General features: G+C 40.6%; 1 protein-coding gene across 5 annotated transcripts in view; it reads left to right on the forward strand.

Moving 5' to 3' along the window:
- Positions 1-23872, forward strand: part of MYO16 (myosin XVI) — a 637262-nt gene that overhangs the window by 333790 nt on the left and 279600 nt on the right. For all 5 annotated transcript variants that reach the window (XM_084616853.1, XM_084616854.1, XM_084616856.1 and 2 more), the window contains exons 12-13: positions 4648-4713; positions 9264-9391. In XM_084616853.1, the coding sequence (XP_084472979.1) occupies positions 4648-4713; positions 9264-9391 (194 nt within the window). The remainder of the gene's footprint in view (positions 1-4647; positions 4714-9263; positions 9392-23872) is intronic.

A 23872-nucleotide genomic window follows, 5' to 3' on the forward strand; every position in this document is an offset into this window, starting at 1 on the left:
TGTAAATACACCTGAAATTAAATACAGAAGTTACATTTGTAGGTACTATGATATTGTTTGGTAGTAACAATGCTGTTCAGATGCTGAGATTATATCTATGCTCCTGCCTTTTTTGGTTTATATGTATCCTCCTTTTTAACTCATTTTCAGAGGTATTGAGCATGCACACCTCTGACTCAAGTCAATGGGAGCTACAGATGCTCAGCATCTATGAAAATCAGGGCCAAGTGTAGGTTTACTCTTAAAGTAGTTCACCTGATTTCTCATTCTCAGGATTGACCCTGGGGTTCTAAGGCTCCGCTCTCTTATTTATCCTTCTGGTCTAATTAAATATTTTGGTTTTGTTCAAGAGCACAATAGTGATCTCGAAGCCATTGATCAGTGCTGTTCTGGTTAACAGCAGCCATTTGTGCAATGTGTGGCGATCACCATCAGAACTGAAAAACCTCTCATCCATTATTTACCTGGGCTCCATTATCTCAGAAGGGAAAAAGACCCTGGAGGCCATTTCCAAACCCAGATCTTCCTCACCACAGCACACATACTGCCATGCTCACTGAAGCTGTTACAGAGAGGCATAAATTACATCTGCCCTATCCAACAGGGGATCTAAGTGGGGCTTCATTCTGAGGGCAGGTGATTTTATTGTATCTCCTCTCCATAAGGCTGTCCTGTTAGTGGAGAGAGGTGGGGCAGGTGGGCAGATGGGTAGATTTGATTTTATTGTTGCAACACAGAAGTCCCATCTGTGAATGGCTGCTAAAGGGATACGCTAAATCAGCATAGTCTCAGGTCACAGGTCAGTGCTGCCTAGTTTTGTGTTTCATAGACACCTTATACACTCCCGTGCAGAACACTGGGTGAATGTAGCTGCTTTGTAAGGAATATTGGAAAAGGAATAACCGATACCTTTATGTTACTGGAAATATGGGTGCCTTGATAAGCCTAAACTATTTATGTAAATAGATTTTTAGAATGAGCTAATGATAAGTGAATGAACAATTAAATAGAACTTTAATACAATGAAAGTTTCAAATCACTGATACTATTATATTTTTGAATGGCATTAAAATAATTTTGGACTACTAGTGGTTGCTGGTTTTCTGATGACAGTGGGCGGGATCCTGGAAAGTGGCGAAGCTTGTGTGAGGAGACAGAGAATGGATGCAAAGGCATCTTTAACCCTCCCCCGTCCCTGCCATGTGCTCTCCTGATCCTGGGACTGACTGGGTGCAGAGCCGTTCTTTGGCATACATTAGAATAGCCTTTAGGGTTCACAGTGGGTGCCAACAGCCCCAAGTGGCCCTTTTGGCATATGGAAATCAGCTGGTGGTTAGAGAACCCAGGCCTCACCCTCTTACAGTTGGCAGCTAATAAAGAGGTGGCGTAGGACTCACTATAGCATTTCTATAACATCAGAGAATTACCCCGTGTGGGGGGAATCCTGCAGTGATTGGTTAAGAAACTGCCTTCCCTGGCTTTATGGCAGTTTTCCACAAAGGAAGTGACAGAGTGGCTCCAGGGGCCTGGGCCTAGTGATTTTTGCTTTTGGGCATCTAAATATTATAAAAAGCAAATGGCAGACTGTGTTGTGACAGATAATTGTTTGGTCCTTTCCACCAGGAGACAACACAAAACACATTGAGACAATAGAGGAAAATTCTCTCTCAGGCCATTGCGTGTTTCCTTTGTCTTTTTTTATTAGATTTTTTTTCATAGAATCATAGAATATCAGGGTTGGAAGGGACCTCAGGAGGTTATCTAGTCCAACCCCCTGCTCAAAGCAGGACCAATTCCCAACTAAATCATCCCAGACAAGGCTTTGTCAAGCCTGACCTTAAAAACTTCTAAGGAAGGAGATTCCACCACCTCCCTAGGTAACGCATTCCAGTGTTTCACCACCCTCCTAGTGAAAAAGTTTTTCCTAATATCCAACCTAAACCTCTCCCACTGCAACTTGAGACCATTACTCCTCATTCTGTCATCTGCTACCACTGAGAACAGTCTAGATCCATCCTCTTTGGAACCCCCTTTCAGGTAGTTGAAAGCAGCTATCAAATCCCCCCTCATTCTTCTCTTCTGCAGACTAAACAATCCCAGTTCCCTCAGCCTCTCCTCATAAGTCATGTGTTCCAGTCCCCTAATCATTCTTGTTGCCCTCCGCTGGATGTTTTCCGATTTTTCCACATCCTTCTTGTAGTGTGGTGGATGAGATGAGGCCTCCAGATGAGGCCTCACCAATGTCGAATAGAGGGGAATGATCACGTCCCTCGATCTGCTGGTAATGCCCCTACTTATACAGCCCAAAATGCCATTGGCCTTCTTGGCAACAAGGGCACACTGTTGACTCACATCCAGCTTCTCATCCACTGTAACCCCTAGGTCCTTTTCTGCAGAACTGCTGCCGAGCCATTCTGTCCCTAGTCTGTAGCGGTGCATGGGATTCTTCCATCCTAAGTGCAGGACTCTGCACTTCTCCTTGTTGAACCTCATCAGATTTCTTTTGGCCCAATCCTCTAATTTGTCTAGGGCCCTCTGTATCCTATCCCTACCCTCCAGCGTATCTACCTCTCCTCCCAGTTTAGTGTCATCTGCAAACTTGCTGAGGGTGCAATCCACACCATCCTCCAGATCATTTATGAAGATATTGAACAAAACCGGCCCTAGGACCGACCCTTGGGGCACTCCACTTGATACCAGCTGTCAACTAGACATGGAGCCATTGATCACTACCCGTTGAGCCCGACAATCTAGCCAGCTTTCTATCCACCTTCTAGTCCATTCATCCAGCCCACACTTCTTTAACTTGCTGGCAAGAATACTGTGGGAGACCGTGTCTAAAGCTTTGCTAAAATCTAGGAACAACATGTCCACTGCTTTCCCCTCATCCACAGAGCCAGTTATCTCATCATAGAAGGCAATCAGGTTGGTCAGGCATGACTTGCCCTTGGTGAGTCCATGCTGACTGTTCCTGATCACTTTCCTCTCCTCTAAGTGCTTCAGAATTGATTCCTTGAGGACCTGCTCCATGATTTTTCCAGGGACTGAGGTGAGGCTGACTGGCTTGTAGTTCCCAGGATCCTCCTTTTTTCCCTTTTTTAAAGATGGGCACTACATTAGCCTTTTTTCAGTCGTCCGGGACTTCCCCCGATCGCCATGAGTTTTCAGAGATAATGACCAATGGCTCTGCAATCACATCCACATTTGTTTTGTTTTGTTTTGGTAGCAGTGTGTCTGACGCATTTTTCTTTAAATAAGTCAGTGTTTGTTTGCAGAATCTTTTAAAAGCACAATAATAACTGAATTATTTGATTAAGAATATGTTGAAAAACACTTTTTGATGTTCTAATACAATGTAAAGCCAACAACAGAAGTTCGCATTATTTTTAGTATGTGAAAAAAAATTACTAAACTCTACTTTTCCTCAACAACTACAGCTATTATTTCAGTCATTATCAGTTTGACAAAGCACCTCATGGTATTAGAATTTTATGAATTAATTAGAAAAGCACTTGCCACCAAACAATTATTCAGTGTTTATTTGTATTTTTCTATAGAGTATAGTGTTAAAATAATCAGGGCCAATATGTGTTTCAGTTGGCTTGCTCTTATGTTCTTTTGTTATTATTCTTAATAGAAACTACTCTTCAACTGTCCCCATGTATGAACAAGGTTAAAAACTAAATATCATTGTAAGAATCCATGGTCCCAGATTCTGTTATGGGCAATCTTTGGTGGGTGAAAAACTGGGGTGGAGGTGGGTGGGAAAGGTGGTTTAAAGTCATCTTTAAATATCCTGGTTCCTGAGGCCATCCCATCATTGGTGTGCTTTCTGGTACAAGCTAGAGAAGCCTTGCACTGGCTGCTTGTGGCCCCAAAGAGCTGATATGGCAATCCAGTAAATAGACAACCTGGCCATGCCTCCTATGTCAAGAACCTGGAGATGTGTGGAGACATTAGCTATAGTCCATTGGGAGCTGAGTAAGGAGTAAGGCAAAAAGCGGTCAGGATATACTGGAGACTGCAGCCCAGTGGATTCATGTAGTGTGTGTTCTAATATTGCGGGTGAAATCCTGGCCCCATTGTATACAACGGGAATTTTATCATTGACTTCAGTGGAGTCAATATTTTGATTTTTATTTATATGTATCTAGGTTGTCATAATTATGTTGATTACTGTCGTTTATCCCAGTAACAACTTTTTAAATACCCATTCAATTTATTTAACTCTGCTAGCACTACTAGCATGGTCTAGCCCATAAAAAGGTGATGGAAGAATTGGGTTGTGTAATAGGAACTTCACTCATTTTTGCTAAGTTTAACAAATGGTGAATCACAGATTCATTTAACAAATAATCTTACAATAATATATGCAATGCAATTCCTTTATTAATCATTTTACTTTATGAAGCACTTAGTATTAATTACACTTTTTATAATAATGCAATCTGAATTGTAAATTTGGATCTTAGTTTTTCAGAGCAAGAATTTTAAAAGGTTCTGAATTGTGAAACTATGAACTCGCAATTCGTCTGTTGATTACTGGATTTCAGATGCTTTTGTGAAAAGTCTTTTCTGGAGGGGAATCATTAACTTCCTGAAAGATCCAATTTATCACTTAATAAACAAATTATAATTTTTTTCCAGACCTACGTTGGAGATATACTGTTGCTGGTTAATCCATTTAAAGAACTTCCAATTTATTCCACTATGGTAAGTATTTTCTTCTAAAAATGTTATGATGTAGATCTATTTCAGTGGATCCCAAAGCACTAAAAATAAAAAAAAAAATAAGCAATATCTCTGTTCTTTTCATGTTAGGAACATCTCATTTGAATTTTGCATTAGTAGCAATACCTTTAATTTTGCCTAAGGTGCACAGTGTCTTGTTCATATCTTTATGAATGTCTCCTTCAGGCCATAAACATTTTTATTTTGTTTTATTATGTTGCCTGTTACTTATCTTCTCCTTGAGTGCTACTAGTGTGAAACAGAAATCTTGCTAGAGGTGACAACAAGCAGAACAATATTTCATTCATGGATTATTTGGGTACCAACAAAAAAAAGAAAAAAGGTACCTAAAAGTGATAGTTCAATTGGGCCTGGGCAAAGCTCTCTTTCACTAATCTTACTTGATGAAATCCAATCCACTTATAGATAAGGTGTCTGTCATTTCAGTATCAAAACATTGTTACTCTTGCAATGTAGGCATAACATACATTTACATTATGTTTTACATGTCATGTTTCAATCTAGCCCTGTCATTTTAGATGCAGTGTCAGTGTGAAGCATTAAATATTGCCTATTAATTATTAATTATTATTATTATATTTTATTTCTGTTATATTGAGATGGGGGCCCTTGTGCTAAGCACTGTACAAACATGTAGTAATTTTGCTTGAAAGATTTACAGAGAGTTTGTAGTATTCAGAATCACCATTAGCAGACTGTAGGTTGTGAGTGTTTAAAATGTCCCATGTATGACCTAATAGTAAACTGGGGGAAACAAATGGTGTAAAGTACATGTGGCAGGGCCAGCAGATTAAAATTGGGTCCTTAAATTGGAAATCACCCACCTGGTCTGAATATGGAATTCCTCAAGCCCTTTCCTCTTGGAATAGGACTGGGCAACCTTAAGGTAGTACAGGGGCACAAAATCCACTAAAACCCTTTGGTGAGCCACACACTGTTTTTAGAGGCTACCCCATTGCATAGCTCAGAAATGTTTGCAACAATACAGCTTGTTAACGAACAGGTATTAACAGTGTAAAACTGAAGTCTCCGCATGTGCTACATTTTCCAGTTTCCTTGTCAGTGAGGTTCCTGCCTTATACATGAGTTGCATTCCAAGAGGCACATGCATGTGCAAGGGGTTCTCTTCCCCTCACTTTGCATTGCTGCATATGGCCTTACTGAGCTGCCATCTCTCCTAGAGTGACCCTGAAAGAGGAAGAGGTAGAGGAGGCAGAATGAGGAGATGGCAGGGGTTCTGGGAAGCAGGAAGCCGGGTCCAAGACCGCTCCCCTCCCACTGGAGACACCGGAACTCTGAATTTGTAGTAGCATCTATGGCCGGAGGGGGAGGGGAGGCAGGCCTGGGCATTAGTTATGTATTGAGTTTGTACACCAGGCCTCTGCTTCTGCCTCTTCTCCCAAAACCTGCGAAGTGCACTGCTGGATTTGTGGGGTATGGCAAAAGGTAAAGGGTTAGCCTGTCTATTTTAGCACATAACCCTTTGATCTCCTATGAGCTTGCCCATTGTCATTACTTCCACTTCTTACAGAGTAAACTATCTGCATGGTCATTGTGTATTATGCAGGTATTTCTTGTTTGGTCAGAATATAATGGCAAAATAACATGGCTGGTGCTATTTTGTCCCTGTTTTTGAGGTAAAAGTCAACAGGATCTGATTTTTGCCCTTATGTCAAAATTATCATGAAGGACTTAATCGTTCAGGCAGTCCATACTTGGTGTAACTTTACGAACCAACTACATTGTTCAAGAACATAAACTAATCTCTTCCAACTAGAGGAGGAATAATCCTGGATCTACTTCGGACCTGCAAAGGGGCACTTTCTGAAAATGTAAGAATAAGAGGGAAGCTGGACATCATTGACCACAAAGCACTGCAATTCAGCAGTTAGGAAATAGATTCTCAGAAAGCACCATCATCAGTATTTTGGATGCGAAGAAAGCAGATATGGAGGAATTAAGAAATCAAGACCCAATACTGCTCTCTTTGCAAGCAATGGGAGCTGTTCAGTTGACTTCAGTAGGAGTAGGTTGGTGTCTGTTCCAAAGCCCATTGAAGTTAATGGCTATCTTTCCCATAGGCTTTGTTGGGCTTTGGATCATGATCCTACTGAGTAAGGCAGACAGGAGGAAGTATTAAAATCTACCACTGTAGAAGCAGGCTGGGAAATCCTGGCAGACTAGAGGTGCAACAAGCAACAATTCCCCTGACAAAGAGTTAGGTATGAAACAAGAAATAGCTGATGCAGATGGTGGAGCAGTCTAAGATCCTTTACTGTATACTGAAGAAGAACAGGGCAATCAAAATGGATTCTATTTCGGGGAAAGAGGAGGCCAGACAAAAAGTAGACCATGTTAATTGTAGACATATGGGAATATAAAGAAATTTTACAAACATATCAGTGAAAAACAAATTAATAGAGAAAAAGCTGACCCAATCATAAAGGAGGAGAGAGTGAAATTACCAATTATTCAAAAATGTTTGAGACATTAAACCCTTAAAAAACCTGTTATCAATAAGAAAAATAAGGAAAAGTATTTTGAACAAGGGGAAATGAGAAAGAACTTACCATGCTCATAAATACCCTGGTAATATGAGTAGTATAAAAAAAAACATGAAAGACTAACCCTTATTAAAATATTTATTGATTCGGTGAATAACTACTTAGACTGTGAACTTCACGGGGCAGGAAATGTCTTTTTGTTCTGTGTTTGTACAGCACCTAGCACAATGGAGCTTTGATCCCTGTCTTGGGGCCATTAGGCAATACCACAATAGAAATAAGAATAATTAAGAAGCAAATTTTATTTCTTTAAATTTTTCTTATTTTTGAACTCAAAATATTCAAGAAATACGGGGCCATTTTTTATCTAAATATGCGGAGAAAATATTTTCTTATGAAGATTACTGTGGTGATTTTGAGTGGTGACTTCTGATTGCCATTGCATTTCAAGATGGTATGGTTGGTTGGCACTAATTACAGAAATGTTCTGCATCTCCTTAGCTTATATTACATTGAATCCCATAACTGTTAGATGTGCTGAGTATTAATGTAATGAAAATAGATTGTGTAAATCCATAAACTACTATATATGCTGACATGTTGCACAATGTGACTAATTAGTTACTGCCCTTATTTTTTCAATTATTGTCAGTCAAAAATAGAAAGAAACATTGGGGGTGACAGTATTTTTTTTAAACCACTGATGAAGTACTGAAAAGATCACATTCAACAACAGCAATATTTCACATGTACTTTTTTTAAAATCACTTCTCATAATCTTTTAAAGCCTTTAGCTTTAAAAATACTCCAATGACCTCCAACACTTATTTCTAGTAACCTTCTAATTACTGAAAATAAATCATTTTATGAGAAACTTTTCTTTCACAGATGATATAAAGTACATGCTAGTGAACACAGATTTCTGTTATTGCACTTGGTGCCAGTGTCAATTTATAATAATGAAGCAATAATAGCTCCTAGGAACCTACAGGTGTCATCTGGGCGTGTGTAAGTAGTCCCTTGTAAAGGCAACAAGTACTATAATAGTCCCATCTTGCTACCTATATGCAGTATTTCTTTAAGACAATGATTAGGATATAAATAATAAAAAGTCTGATTTATTAATTGGGAATCTGATCTTGCAAATATTTAACACATGAGTTCAGTGGGACTAGTCATGTATATCAAGGTTTTTTTAGGATCGAGTCTGTGGTTTGTAACTTGTTGAAATATCCTGCTATTCATGACAAAAAGAAAAAAGGAAATATTCACTTTCTAGGGTAGGTGAGTAGCTCTGTGTTATCTCATCTAATACAGAGATACAGTTAGTGAATAACAATAGTACTTAAGTCAGGCTCAGCATTTTTTAAATGAGCTAAACTATAGATATTTACAAGCCAATTTTGCTGAAGGCTATGATTCTAATTAGTTAACAGTCCTTAAATGTCAGGTTTGTCTCAGAGGAATGTAGGCTAACAGTAGGATAACTGCTTTTTGCCATTTTTAGCCAATGAGAGTAGAGCATGCTGCTAATTATGTGTATTGCAGAAGTGTTTCTAAATTGCAAATAAAGTATTACTGGGAGACTGCTGTGTCATATAATAAATTAATTAACTTGTAACCTAATTTCATTGATCTCTGTCTTATTATTTCAGAGGGCAGCCATGCTATTTTTGTTTAATATTTTAAAACCAGGACATTGAAGGATTATCATGTGAAGTATAAATAATGTAACTTAATATATTATCTGGTTTTTAACAATTGGCCAAATGTGCATGATTGGCCACCATTATTATAATTAAGTATTAAAATAGCATATCTTAAATAGAACTCTTGTGGTGATATTGATATATTTATTGCTTTAATGAAATGCTTTACAAATAGTTTAAGGAACCCAAATAGTTTGTTTATATTGTCCAGGGAGTCTTAAGGAAGCCCCTTATTGAAGAGATGAAACAATATTGGTTTAGAATTTGCCACCTGTGTTAATGTTCAGTTATTTTTCAGGTCACCCAACTTTACCTAAGTGACTCTGGCAAACTGTGTTCCTCACTTCCTCCACATATATTCTCCTGTGCTGAAAGGGCTTACCACATGCTTTTCCAGGAGCGACGTCCTCAATGCTTTATTCTCAGGTGAAAATCTATCTTTCTATTAAGTGATGTATAACTCATGCCTTTGAAATGTTTCCCCAGGGACTCTGCAGACAAGTTTTCCTTTTTATTTTTCCCCTCCAATTGATTTACTCATCTGTCTCATATATTGCAACATAACAGTGTGAAAGAAAATATTTAATTCAATTTAAATGTTATTCATTTTATTGGGGAAATATCAGCTTCATTCAACTGCATCTTTAATAGCAAAGATTTGTCCAAAATTGTTTTTGTTTTTTAGTTATATCAAACTGATTATGAACTAGGATCCAAACTAGAAAGGAGGGATTGTCCAATGGCTCAGATGTAACCTAGGACTTGGGAGACATGGCTTAAAGTCCCTGCTTTGCCATGGACTTCCTGGGTGACTCTGAGCAAGTCTTTCTGTGCCTCAGTTCCTCATTCTGTAAAATGGGGATTGAAGTATTTGTAGTTATAAATACTTTATGGATTGTGGAGCTGCTTGCACTAGGGGCCATATAAATACCTAAATTAGACAGAACTGGCTAATCAAACTGCCTCATGGTTATGAAAGTTGAGGTAAGTGAATAGGCATAATCACATGTACACATTTTCATTAAATTGTACTTTAATAGATCAATGTTTTTCTAATCAGTAGAAGCACTGTATATTCCCTGAGCTTCACTGAATATACTAAGTAAACGTGTGTAATATGTGTTCATTTAAAAAATACTGTGCACTTTTAAAAACAAAGCTGTACTTCTATGGAAAAACTGACTGCTGATTGGCTGAAACAAACCATAAACCTGTTTTACAACATATTCAGAATGGAGATGTTACTGAACTGTGCAGGGAACAGTGACCTTTACGCAGAAGCGGCAGAAAATCCTTATCCTGTGTTCACATTCTCTTTAATTATATTTTTATTGAGGTGAAATAATTCGTTTTGATAAAAATAAGAAATTTCCTGGCATTCAGTATTTTTGATGAAGAGCTCCACAGAATATGAACGCTCATTTCATATCCATTTGGGACATAACTGGTAGATTAATAGCATTGAGAGGTTGGCAACAATAGTGTATGAGGTGGAGCCATAGATAAAATCTACTTACATTTTGAAAAATGTCAGATACCAAATTAAGATACTAATGTATAATGTCGGCAAATGCTATAAATGGAGAGATATTCAGTTCAAAAAAGAACTGGTTTAGCCACAGAGCAGATGATGGTGATAATTTTAGATAAGGAGGGAGGCAATAGGTGGTTCAGCAGAGCTCAGGATGTTGAGCCCCGATCCAGTTCATTCTAGGTTACAGTATATCAGTGACCTGATGGAGGGATGATGTTAGAGTGTTCTGCTGAGATCATTAGAACTTGATGTCTGTATGTTATATTCAAATGCAATCCACAGATATACACATTTCAGGCACCTTTTAATTGGACTCTAATTGGATCCAAAGTTTAGTATGGAACTGGAAGCTGAAGAGAGAAAGATTTGGTGGGTCAGATAAAAACAATAATAATAAATAATAAAAATAATTTGTAAAGCTATGACCTACTGGATAGCCTAACACTAAGAGTTAGGGTCATTGGACAATACTCGCGCTCTCTCTTTTCTTTAACAATAACTGAGGGTATGTCTATGCTGCAATTAGATACCCGCGGTCTGATTCAGGCTTGTGGGGCTCAGGCTAAGGGGCTGTTTAATTGCAGTGTAGATGGTCAGGCTTGGCTGGAGCCTGGTCTCTAGGGCCCTATGAGGTGGCAGAGTCCCAGAGCTCGGCTTCAGCCCAAATGTCTACACCAAAATTAAACAGCCCCTTACTTGAGCCCTGCAAGCCCCAGTCATAGGCCAGCTGCAAGTGTCTAATTGCAGTGTAGACATACCCTGAAAGACCAGGAGGAATTGAGAATTTTCTGAAGTACTTGAAGAGATATTCAAAAGTTCTTTCCTATCTGAAATCAGTTTAGATTTTGCTATGTGCAGCTGTAATATAACCCCCATCATGAATCATTAGCAGGGTTTGAATGCCGAGATTCATATATTTAATTAATGAATACTCATCTTATTAATTAATTAAATTATTTAAAAATTAAATAATTTTATTACTTTAATTAGTTAATTAATGCCCATTTTATATAAACCAAAACCAAAGCTAAACACAATTATTGTAAGGCCATTTCTCCTGGTCACAAGTGGTCATGAGAAATCCCTTTATTAGTCTCATTAACATCATTAATAATAATAAAATATCAGTGATGTGGTTTCAAAATGACACAGACAGTGGCTTCTGAGTTAACAGGAATCCTTTATTTGTTCTCCTTGTGATATTTTCTTCTATTTCTGGGTCAGGTGGGTAGTCTGAACTATCCAACGTACCAGTGTAGCAGTAGAGAGTAAAGTATCAGCCCTCCACACAGGCAAGCAGCTAGCCCAGAGTCTGAAGCATGCTGATCTTGTTAGTCCTTGTTTGGTTTGTCTTTAGTAATTGCTTAATACAGTAAAATCTTGCTAATATGTACTAACGAGCAGGAGAGCTATTGCAGGAAGCCCTGATCACGTAAAGTGATTCACATGGATAGACTGTATCACCATGTGGAGTCCTCTTGAATTTAAATGGTAATCCAGGCTGGCATAAGGGTCTGCACATGCAAAGGGAATTAATGAGTTAGTGAAATGTATTAAGAAAAATAAGCAAAGATATTCATTTGTTTGACAAGTCTAGTCTAGTTTTACAACAAGGAGTCCAGTGTTGTTTTTGTGGTTACAGATTAACCTGGCTACCCCCTGATCCTAGTCTAGTTTTAATTATTGATGTCAATGTGCTATAGTCTCAGCATAGAACATTTATAAAAATAATGGTGTTTTAGTAATAGTTCTTACTACAATAATCTTTACTAACGAGTGAAGAGAGGTTGTCAATTTTGAGTGCAAAGTTTGGGATGTGTAGATAAGCAAATTAGTCAGATCCCACCGTATTAATACTTAGCACGTATGTTTTGCTTTGCATTTTCAATTGTCCACATGTTGTACTCACATTAACTGCTTACTATTACACAAGAATAAAGCGACGCTACTATTGTGACCAAATTACCCTTTTTTGAATTCCTCCTGAAGAGTCTGGAAAGAAAGAAAGAAAAAACACACACACTACAGAAATGCTTTATTTTGTCTGCAGTACATCAAACAATCTAATACATTTTTGGAAGACACTATGGAAACCTGGAAATAGTGTCACATACTGTACACTCTTTCATCCTCATCACCCTCATCAAGCAAGTCATCTTGTTTTATTAGTGAATTTAGTGTCTATCTTCTATAGCTGTGGTTTAGTTCAAAATATAATCTAGCCTTATGCAGCTAGAAAGCTCAATTAGTGCAGATTACTATCAGTATATTTCCTTGTATATCAACTCCCCCACCCCCATGTTGCTTTATTGTCTCTCCCTGTTGTCTCTAAACTTACACTTAGATTACAAGCTCTTAAATGCAGGGACTGTCTCTTCATTATATGTCTGTACAACTTTGATGGGGCTGGAGCCTCTAACTACTACCACAATACAAATACATAGTAATAAATAAAATGGAGAGGAAAGGAATCCTCCACCCAGCCTGAGGATAAACAGAGGGCTTCAGTGACTCCCATGGCTCCTGCCCTCTGACCTCCCCAGAGGGTAGACATTTGTGGATCCACATAGTAAGAGATTTACTGACTTCCACCCCTACCCACAAAAAACAACCAAACAAAAATCCAACACTACCATATATTCAGTCTTACTCTTTGGGTAAGAACTGTGGGCCTTGTTTGCATTTATGCTAAGGCTAATTTATATTGCCTTCACAGTGGGTGTAATTGTAATTTGGATCCACTTCAATGGATCTTTACACTTCACAGAGTGTAGTAAAGGGGCTCTATTGCAAATGAGAATTAGGCCCTATATTTTCCTTTTTGGATTCAGTAAAAACTTTTCCCCTGGCCTTTAAAGTTCTCTATTGTCTTGCTTCAGTTTACTTCTTCCCCTGTGCCTGGTCCCGTTGCTGATCTACCATCTATTTCCTCTCTTTTCCATCACATAATCTCCCCCAAATTAGCAAAAGAGCCAATTCTTCTGCAGCTCATCTGCAATGTCTGCTTAATTAGCTTTCTGTAACTCCTCATATTTTCTCTTAAAATATCTCTTTTCTCATGCAAATATGCTTCTTAAGTCTCTTCCCTGGAGGGTTTGGTGTTATGAGCAAATATTTCCATTTTTCCACTCTGCAAATGGCCAAACGTTTCCTTAGGTTAACTCGATTGAAGTGCATGATGTTACACTAGTGATGCATTTAGCCAAATGTTGTAGGATTGTGTGTAGATTTTTTTTTGCCATTTATTCAGCATAATTTGGTTTGTTTTTTTTCTATTCTCTCCACTGACTTGTAATGTTTAATAGAGGAAAAACAGTGCAGGGTGCAGTTTGTGTTAAAATATAGTTAGATTGTACTATGCGCTTATTACAGCCACGGGGTGGACTTCCCTGTATCAAACCAGTTTCTAATACATTGTTTTTTTCTTGCTTGCTTAAGTTCTCCTTCTCCTCCCCTCAAGGCATGCATGACTTTAGAAATGCATTAAGAACTGACAAGATAAGCATTAGAATTATCCAGAAAGCCTAACTACACAATAGTTTATAGATGTCTTGGTGAGAGCCAAGCATCCTTAGCAAATTTAGCCTCTCTTCTATGGGACATTAGTGTCTAATATGGTGATTAAAACAAAGCATTTAAAATACATACATCAGAGGAATTATTTTAGTCTGTTACCCATTTTAGCAACCAGTAATGTTAATGTCCAATGGCCTAATAACTAAATAAGCCACATTTATAAACCCAGTGTAAATCTGAAAAGGAGTGAGATTCTCTTCCCTTAAAAATGATAGACTGGGGAACCTAATTTTGTTTTGTTTTCTCAATGTTTCATCACCCCTGTCATAAATATAAAGGGAAGGGTAAACCCCTTTGAAATCCCTCCTGGCCAGGGGAAAGCTCCTCTCACCTGTAAAGGGTTAAGAAGCTAAAGGTAACCTCGCTGGCACCTGACCAAAATGACCAATGAGGAGACAAGATACTTTCAAAAGCTGGGAGGAGGGAGAGAAACAAAGGGTCTGTGTCTGTCTGTAGTCGTCTTGGCCGGGGACAGAACAGGAATGGAGTCTTAGAACTTTTAGTAAGTAATCTAGCTAGGTATGTGTTAGATTATGATTTCTTTAAATGGCTGAGAACAGAATTGTGCTGAATAGAATAACTATTTCTGTCTGTGTATCTTTTTTGTAACTTAAGGTTTTGCCTAGAGGGGTTCTCTATGTTTTTGAATCTAATTACCCTGTAAGATATCTACCATCCTGATTTTACAGGGGGGATTTCTTTATTTCTATTTACTTCTATTTTTTATTAAAAGTCTTCTTGTAAAACACTGAAGGATTGTTCATTGTTCTTAAGATCCAAGGGTCTGGGTCAGTAGTCACCTAGGCAAATTGGTGAGGCTTTTTACCAAACCTTGTCCAGGAAGTGGGGTGCAAGGTTTTGGGAAGTATTTTGGGGGGAAGGACGCGTCCAAACAGCTCTTCCCCAGTAACCAGTATTAGTTTGGTGGTGGTAGCGGCCAGTCCAAGGATAACGGGGGTAATATTTTGTACCTTGGGGAAGTTTTGACCTAAGCTGGTAAAGATAAGCTTAGGAGGTTTTTCATGCAGGTCCCCACATCTGTACCCTAGAGTTCAGAGTGGGGGAGGAACCGTGACATGGTGGCACAGTGGTGGGATTAACCTGAAATCATTTTGAGATCCAGTTGAGATTTTTTGAACTAGAAATACAGATTTTAAAAAGGAATTTTTAGGAAGTCCAGAAAGCAGCTTTGAAACTGAAAGCAGCTTGGTTTCTCTCTGCTTTGTGGCCAAGCAGAGACAAAAGGGGATTATCTTGTGAATTGCAGGTTTTCTTTGCCTGGAGGCAGGGTACTTAACTCCTGCAGGGAAATTCACAGTCTTCCAACCCAGAGGTTTTTTTTTTCTTTTTTTCCTAAAAGTAAATAGGGGGTGTGTGCTCTACCCATTTGCCTGGAGACAAAAGTGGCAGGGTTTTTTTTTAGGATTTTGATTTTTTTTTGTTTTACAAGGAGCACAGGTTTGAAAAGAAATTTTTTTTTTCTTTGGGCTGGGTAAGCAGGTTTCCAAGTAGTTGGAGGTTTTTTGCTTTAATTTGGGCCCAGAGCAGAGACAAGGGAATTGTCTTTTTCTGTAGGCTGACAATCACTATCCGAGAATAGGTATTCTATTCCAGCACAGCAAAATTTTACAGCCAAGTTTTGTTTGTTTATTTCTAAACCTCGGGTGTAAAGTTAGTTAAAAACAGAGAGGTTAGAATGGCCAAATCCTCGGCTCGACTACAGCTGGAATTAGCCAAATTTCAGGCTGAGGAAAAACAAAGGGAACATGAAAGACAGATAGAACTCATGCAGCTGGAGAAGGAGGTACAGGAGGCTGCCCACAAGATGGAAATGGAGGCAAGGAAGCATGTGGAGGAGATGGAGAGGATAAAGGCCCAGCAGAATATACCAACAAACCCTAGCAATCCTTCTCCAGGTACCACTTCCCATCCCAGAAAGTTCCCCACCTACAAGGCAGGTGATGATACTGAGGCCTTCTTAGAAAACTTCGAAAGGGCCTGCCTTGGGTACAACATCTCTACTGACCAATACATGGTAGAGCTGAGGCCGCAGCTCAGTGGACCCTTAGCTGAGGTGGCAGCTGAAATGCCTAAAGAACATATGAACAAGTATGAACTGTTTAAATCCAAGGCGAGAGTCAGAATGGGGATAACACCCGAGCAGTCTCGTTGGAGGTTCCGAGCCCTAAGGTGGAAACCAGACATGTCATTTACCCGACATGCCTACCACATTGTGAAACATTGGGATGCCTGGATATCAGGAGCAAGTATTGAATCTCCAGTAAATTTGCCCTTCCTAATGCAAATGGAACAATTCTTAGAGGGTGTTCCTGAGGAAATAGAAAGATACATCCTAGATGGGAAACCCAAAACTGTAATTGAGGCAGGAGAGATTGGAGCCAGATGGGTGGAGGTGGCAGAGAAGAAGAAAACTGGTCGCAGTTGGAGCGGAGACCAGAAGGGACCACCCCAGACCACACCCTATTACCGGGGGCCGCCCAAAGCCCCACCTACCTCCCAAAGAACCCTCCAGACCCCTTATCGTCCCACCACCCCGTTCTCCAGCAACCCACCTCGCCCCGGTGACCCGTCAGCTGGACGATGTTTTAAATGTAATGAGCTGGGGCATGTAAAGGCCAACTGCCCCAAGAACCCCAACAGATTACAGTTCATTGCACCGGAATCACACCAGAGGTCCACAGGCCCAGATACCTCCCAGATACCCTTGGAGCGGAGGGAAACTGTGAGTGTGGGCGGGAAGAAGGTCACCGCGTGGAGGGACACCGGAGCACAAGTGTCAGCTATCCATGCTTCCTTAGTGGACCCCAATTTAATCAACCCAGAGATCCAAGTGACGATTCAACCCTTCAAGTCCAACTCTTTCAATTTGCCTACAGCCAAGTTGCCTGTCCAGTACAAGGGCTGGTCAGGAATGTGGACTTTTGCAGTCTATGATGATTATCCCATCCCCATGCTGTTGGGGGAAGACTTGGCCAATCACGTGAAGCAGGCCAAGAGGGTGGGAACGGTCACCCGCAGCCAGGCTAAACAAGCCGTGGGGCCTAGCTCTGTTCCGGAAACTTCTATCAGGGCCCGGTCAGAGGTGATGGACCCGGACCCCAGGCCAATGTCTGCAACAGCAGTAGTGGATCCAGTCCCAGAGACCCAGACGGAACCAGTCCCAGAACCGGAACCAGCCAAACAACCAACACCAGACCCCGTGCCAGCACTGAATCCAGTACTTGCAACGTCAACACCAGAGGGCCCCACCGAACCTGAACTGGCAGCAGCCGATAACCCTACACAAGAGGCTCAGCCGGAGCCTGAATCCCAACATAGTGCACCAGCGGAGAGCGGTTCACAGTCAACAGAAACAGCTCCATCCCCTATATCGCTTCCAGAGGGACCAAGCCTATGTCCCCAATCCAATGAGGAACTGATGTCTCCAGCATCAAGGGAACAGTTCCAGACCGAACAGGAAGCAGATGAAAGCTTCCAGAGAGCATGGACGGCGGCACGGAGCAACCCACCGCCTCTCAGCTCTTCTAATCGATCCAGGTTTGTTGTAGAAAGAGGACTTTTATACAAGGAAACTCTTTCTGGGGGACACCAGGAAGACTGGCATCCTCAGAGACAGTTGGTAGTTCCAACTAAATACCGGGCCAAGCTCTTGAGCTTAGCCCATGATCACCCTAGTGGCCATGCTGGGGTGAACAGGACCAAAGACCGTCTGGGGGGGTCATTCCACTGGGAGGGAATGGGCAAGGATGTTTCTACCTATGTCCAGTCTTGTGAGGTGTGCCAAAGAGTGGGAAAACCCCAAGACCAGGTCAAAGCTCCTCTCCAGCCACTCCCCATCATTGAAGTTCCATTTCAGCGAGTAGCTGTGTATATTCTGGGTCCTTTTCCGAAAAAGACACCCAGAGGAAAGCAGTACATACTGACTTTCATGGATTTTGCCACCCGATGGCCGGAAGCAGTAGCTCTAAGCAACACCAGGGCTAAAAGTGTGTGCCAGGCACTAGCAGACATTTTTGCCAGGGTAGGTTGGCCCTCCGACATCCTCACAGATGCAGGGACTAATTTCCTGGCAGGAACTATGAAAAACCTTTGGGAAGCTCATGGGGTAAATCACTTGGTTGCCACTCCTTACCATCATCAAACAAATGGCATGGTGGAGAAGTTTAATGGAACTTTGGGGGCCATGATACGTAAATTCGTAAATGAGCACTCCAATGATTGGGACCTAGTATTGCAGCAGTTGCTCTTTGCCTACAGAGCTGTACCACATCCCAGTTTAGGGTTTTCCCCATTTGAACTTGTATATGGCCGTGAGGTTAAGGGGCCATTGCAGTTGGTGAAGCAGCAATGGGAGGGATTTACACCTTCTCCAGGAACTAACATTCTGGACTTTGTAACCAACCTACAAAACACCCTCCGAACCTCTTTAGCCCTTGCTAGAGAAAACTTACAGGATGCTCCAAAAGAGCAAAAAGCCTGGTATGATAAACATGCCAGAAAGCGTTCCTTCAAAGTAGGAGACCAGGTCATGGTCTTAAAGGCGCTCCAGGCCCATAAAATGGAAGCATCGTGGGAAGGGCCATTCGTGGTCCAGGAGCGCCTGGGAGCTGTTAATTATCTCATAGCATTCCCCACCTCCAACCGAAAGCCTAAGGTGTATCATATTAATTCTCTAAAGCCCTTTTATTCCAGAGAATTAAAGGTTTGTCAGTTTACAGCCCAGGGAGGAGACGACGCTGAGTGGCCTGAAGGTGTCTATTACGAAGGGAAATGTGCTGGTGGTGTGGAAGAGGTGAACCTCTCCATGACCCTTGGGCGTATGCAGCGACAGCAGATCCAGGAGCTGTGCACTAGCTACGCGCCAACGTTCTCAGCCACCCCAGGACTGACTGAACGGGCATACCACTCCATTGACACAGGTAATGCTCACCCAATTGGGGTCCACCCTTACCGGGTGTCTCCTCAAGCTAAAACTGCTATAGAACAGGAGATTCAGGATATGTTACAGATGGGTGTAATCCGCCCCTCTGAAAGTGCATGGGCATCTCCAGTGGTTCTAGTTCCCAAACCAGATGGGGAACTACGTTTTTGCGTGGACTACCGTAAGCTAAATGCTGTAACTCGCCCAGACAACTATCCAATGCCACGCACTGATGAACTATTAGAGAAACTGGGACGGGTCCAGTTCATCTCTACCTTGGACTTAACCAAGGGGTACTGGCAGGTACCGCTAGATGAATCTGCCAAGGAAAGGTCAGCCTTCATCACACATCTCGGGCTGTATGAATTTAATGTACTCCCTTTCGGGCTGCGAAATGCACCCGCCACTTTCCAAAGACTTGTAGATGGTCTCCTAGCGGGATTAGGAGAATATGCAGTCGCCTACCTTGACGATGTGGCCATATTTTCGGATTCCTGGGCAGACCACCTGGAACATCTACAAAAAGTCCTTGAGCGCATAAGGGAGGCAGGACTAACTGTTAAGGCTAAGAAGTGTCAAATAGGCCTAAACAGAGTGACTTACCTTGGACACCAGGTGGGTCAAGGAACTATCAGCCCCCTACAGGCCAAAGTGGATGCTATCCAAAAGTGGCCTGTCCCAAAGTCAAAGAAACAGGTTCAATCCTTCTTAGGCTTGGCCGGTTATTACAGACGATTTGTACCGCACTACAGCCAAATCGCTGCCCCACTGACAGACCTAACCAAAAAGAAACAGCCAAATGCTGTTCAGTGGACCGGAAAGTGTCAGAAGGCCTTTAACAAGCTTAAAGCGACACTCATGTCTGACCCTGTACTAAGGGCCCCAGACTTTGACAAACCGTTCCTAGTAACCACAGATGCATCCGAGCGTGGTGTGGGAGCAGTTTTAATGCAGAAAGGACCTGATCAAGAATTCCACCCTGTAGTGTTTCTCAGCAAAAAACTGTCTGAGAGGGAAAGCAACTGGTCAGTCACTGAAAAAGAATGTTATGCCATTGTCTACGCTCTGGAAAAGCTACGCCCATATGTTTGGGGGCGGCGTTTCCACCTGCAAACCGACCATGCTGCACTAAAGTGGCTTCACACCGTCAAAGAAACTAACAAAAAACTTCTTCGGTGGAGTTTAGCTCTCCAAGATTTTGATTTCGACATCCAACACATCTCAGGAGCTTCTAACAAAGTGGCTGATGCACTCTCCCGTGAAAGTTTCCCAGAATCAACTGGTTAAAATCGTCCTTGAGATGTGGAAAATATTGTTAGTCTTTATGTACTTGGTAGTATATTTAGAGATGCATGTGTCTTATTAACTCTGTTTTTCCTAGAGCTCCAGGAAGAAATCCCAGCCAGTGTTTCACCCTAGCTGAGATTTGGGGGGCGTGTCATAAATATAAAGGGAAGGGTAAACCCCTTTGAAATCCCTCCTGGCCAGGGGAAAGCTCCTCTCACCTGTAAAGGGTTAAGAAGCTAAAGGTAACCTCGCTGGCACCTGACCAAAATGACCAATGAGGAGACAAGATACTTTCAAAAGCTGGGAGGAGGGAGAGAAACAAAGGGTCTGGGTCTGTCTGTAGTAGTCTTGGCCAGGGACAGAACAGGAATGGAGTCTTAGAACTTTTAGTAAGTAATCTAGCTAGGTATGTGTTAGATTATGATTTCTTTAAATGGCTGAGAAAAGAATTGTGCTGAATAGAATAACTATTTCTGTCTGTGTATCTTTTTTGTAACTTAAGGTTTTGCCTAGAGGGGTTTTCTATGTTTTTGAATCTAATTACCCTGTAAGATATCTACCATCCTGATTTTACAGGGGGGATTTCTTTATTTCTATTTACTTCTATTTTTTATTAAAAGTCTTCTTGTAAAACACTGAATGCTTTTTCATTGTTTTCAGATCCAAGGGTTTGGGTCTGTGGTCACCTATGCAAATTGGTGAGGCTTTTTACCAAACCTTGTCCAGGAAGTGGGGTGCAAGGTTTTGGGAAGTATTTTGGGGGGAAGGACGCGTCCAAACAGCTCTTCCCCAGTAACCAGTATTAGTTTGGTGGTGGTAGCGGCCAGTCCAAGGATAACGGGGGTAATATTTTGTACCTTGGGGAAGTTTTGACCTAAGCTGGTAAAGATAAGCTTAGGAGGTTTTTCATGCAGGTCCCCACATCTGTACCCTAGAGTTCAGAGTGGGGGAGGAACCGTGACAACCCCTTATTTTCTACTAGAATTAATCATCAGAAAGCATTAATGCATTATTGTGCATCTTATTTTTTAAAGTACATAATTCTGGTTAAAAAATTTTAGTGATGCATTATTTCTAGTTGCAAAAAAAAGGATTACATCTATCTCCAATGACAATATTATATAACAATAAGCATGTTTATATAAACACAATACTTTTATAGCTATTCTTAATATTCTTAATTATTTGTAGCACCTTAATAATTTGCAGTAGCACCTAAGAAACCCAGTCATGGACCAGAATCCCATTTGTGCTAGGTGCTGTACAAACTCAGAACAAAAGAACTCCTCCCGCAAAGAGTTTACAATCTGCCAGCTGATTTTCTTCAACCTGTGTATAACTTAGTATCAGAATAGATTTTAGCATTAATAATTGGCACACCAGGAAGTGTTTAGAATTTGGGTTCAGAGGAGCATCCAAAAATTTAGTGCATATTTATAGCTTATTGGAATCTCTTGCCAAAGTTGGTTGGCAGTTCAAATGAACAAGACTTCTATGACTTCTCGTTCAAGTCATGAATGGAAATAGTGCAAGAATAACCTATTTTTTTCAGTATTCTGCACTTCTGGTTCTGGTACTTTCTGGTAACTGAAAATAAACAAAATTTATCCCAAAACTTCACTCACTAAAAAATATCTGAGATGACAACTATAGTGTATACCTAATCTACTTTTAATGCTAGTAGTGGAAAAACTTTACTGTGCAGAGCCATAGCATTGCATTCCTTTGAGATGTTACTGTTGGCCTGTTGAAATTTCCAAAAGATATTGGTCCTTAGACATTTAGGCACTCTGAGAGACTCAGGGACACATTGTGCATTTCACCCTGACATGTGGAGAAGCAATTGGATAATGAATTACATGGCTACTGCACATTGACTCCCTTTGTTTTCATTCATTTTAAACACTTGCAAGATGCTAATGAAAATGGCATTAATCTGTGTGAAATCTTTTGGTAGCACTCATGAAACCTTCATGAAGAGGAAGAACTTGGAAGAGGAACTTCATTGAAAAATAGAGTAGCTTTTTTCTTCACAAGGAGTGAGAAAAGCACCCATGTTGGAGATATTGATAAAATGCTTAGGGATGGTGGTTTACACACATGACATGTTTCACAGGCTGTCTCAAACTCAAAGTAAATAGGTTTCTGTTGAATGAGTGGCAGGTTCCAAAAAGTGGTTTCAATTTTCAGGAAAAAAAATGGGGCTCATTTTAGACATTATTCCAAAGCTTTGAATGTTCTGTTTAATGTCCAGACAAAAAACCAAAGTTTCCCCAACAGAAACAAATTCAGTTTGTGGTTATGAGCAGCTATTCTACCTTGCATATAACGTAGCACGTAACTGAACAGAAACAAGCGGTACATATCTACTGCTTAGATATGTCGCTTCTCAATCCATTCTCCTTATTAAAATTTGATATAGCAGTTGCACTGCTTTGCACTAAATTTTTTAATGTATTTCTCCTTTATGAAACGTGAAATATTTCTATTCAAAATGGCACCTTGGTGCCTCAGAAGAGTTGTTTGGGTGCCTTATGCCCCTGTTCTTCTCTGTGGGCTGAGCTTATGGTGAGGGAAGAAGGTATATCATAGGTGTCCTTGGCCATTGTGTGTTCTGCCAGAGAGCCCAGCCCATAGAAGAGAATGGGGGTATAAGCACCTAAACCACAACTCCCATGAGGCACCTTTCAAGTTTGGGTCATTCTCTTTTTTTACAAAATGCTAACATTTTCTAAGGAAATCAGAAAAAATGTTATGTCAAAAATCCAGTTCTCAGTCAAAAAACAGTTTGAATGGAAAATGTTTGACCAACCATAACCTACATCAGTGTCCACTTCTGCATATTTATTTCTTTAAAAAGTCATGACATGTGGTAATAGCAGATCGGTCTATCAGCGTTAATTGCTTACACCTGTTAATAGTTGCTTGTTTTCCTCCCTATATCAAGGTGTTCAGAGTCCCAATATATTTCCCAAATGATGAACCCCCCACTTACATTTGTGAAATGTGGGACAATTCAGATCAACATTAACATTAAATTCAGGGCAAACTTTAACATTACCCATTGGTTCCCCTGATAAAACCATCTTCTCCTTCTTTCTTAGCATGTTGGTTCATAGTAGTTGGGGCAAAAAGGAATTTTAACGAACTGTCTAAGGGATTAACTACCTTATTAATGTTAGGTAGTTCCATATTGGTAAGGGACCAGATGCAGTCCATACACGCTTCATATATGGAACGGTTTGATAGCGCTGCCATTTCTGCCTACTACTACAGTAATGAACAGCATGGAAATGCATGGAAATAAAAATATATTTCTTTTTAAAAACCAAAATTAAACTTCTAAGATAGACAGATCAGCAATATTCATCCTAAATCTGCATCAGTTTATGAGGCCCCTCTCTGACAAATACCTGGACCTTTTTTGTGTAGAATCACATGGGTCTGAAAATGTAATAATGTAAGACAACTTTATGTCCCATCAGTGCCATGGATGGCTAGAAAGAAAGCACTGTTGTCAAGCATCTCTTTATGTGAGTAACTTCAATACTTAATTTAATACCATTTT

The sequence above is a fragment of the Lepidochelys olivacea genome, assembly GCF_965140295.1.
Source record: "Lepidochelys olivacea isolate rLepOli2 genome assembly, chromosome: 1".
Classification (NCBI taxonomy): domain Eukaryota; kingdom Metazoa; phylum Chordata; order Testudines; family Cheloniidae; genus Lepidochelys; species Lepidochelys olivacea.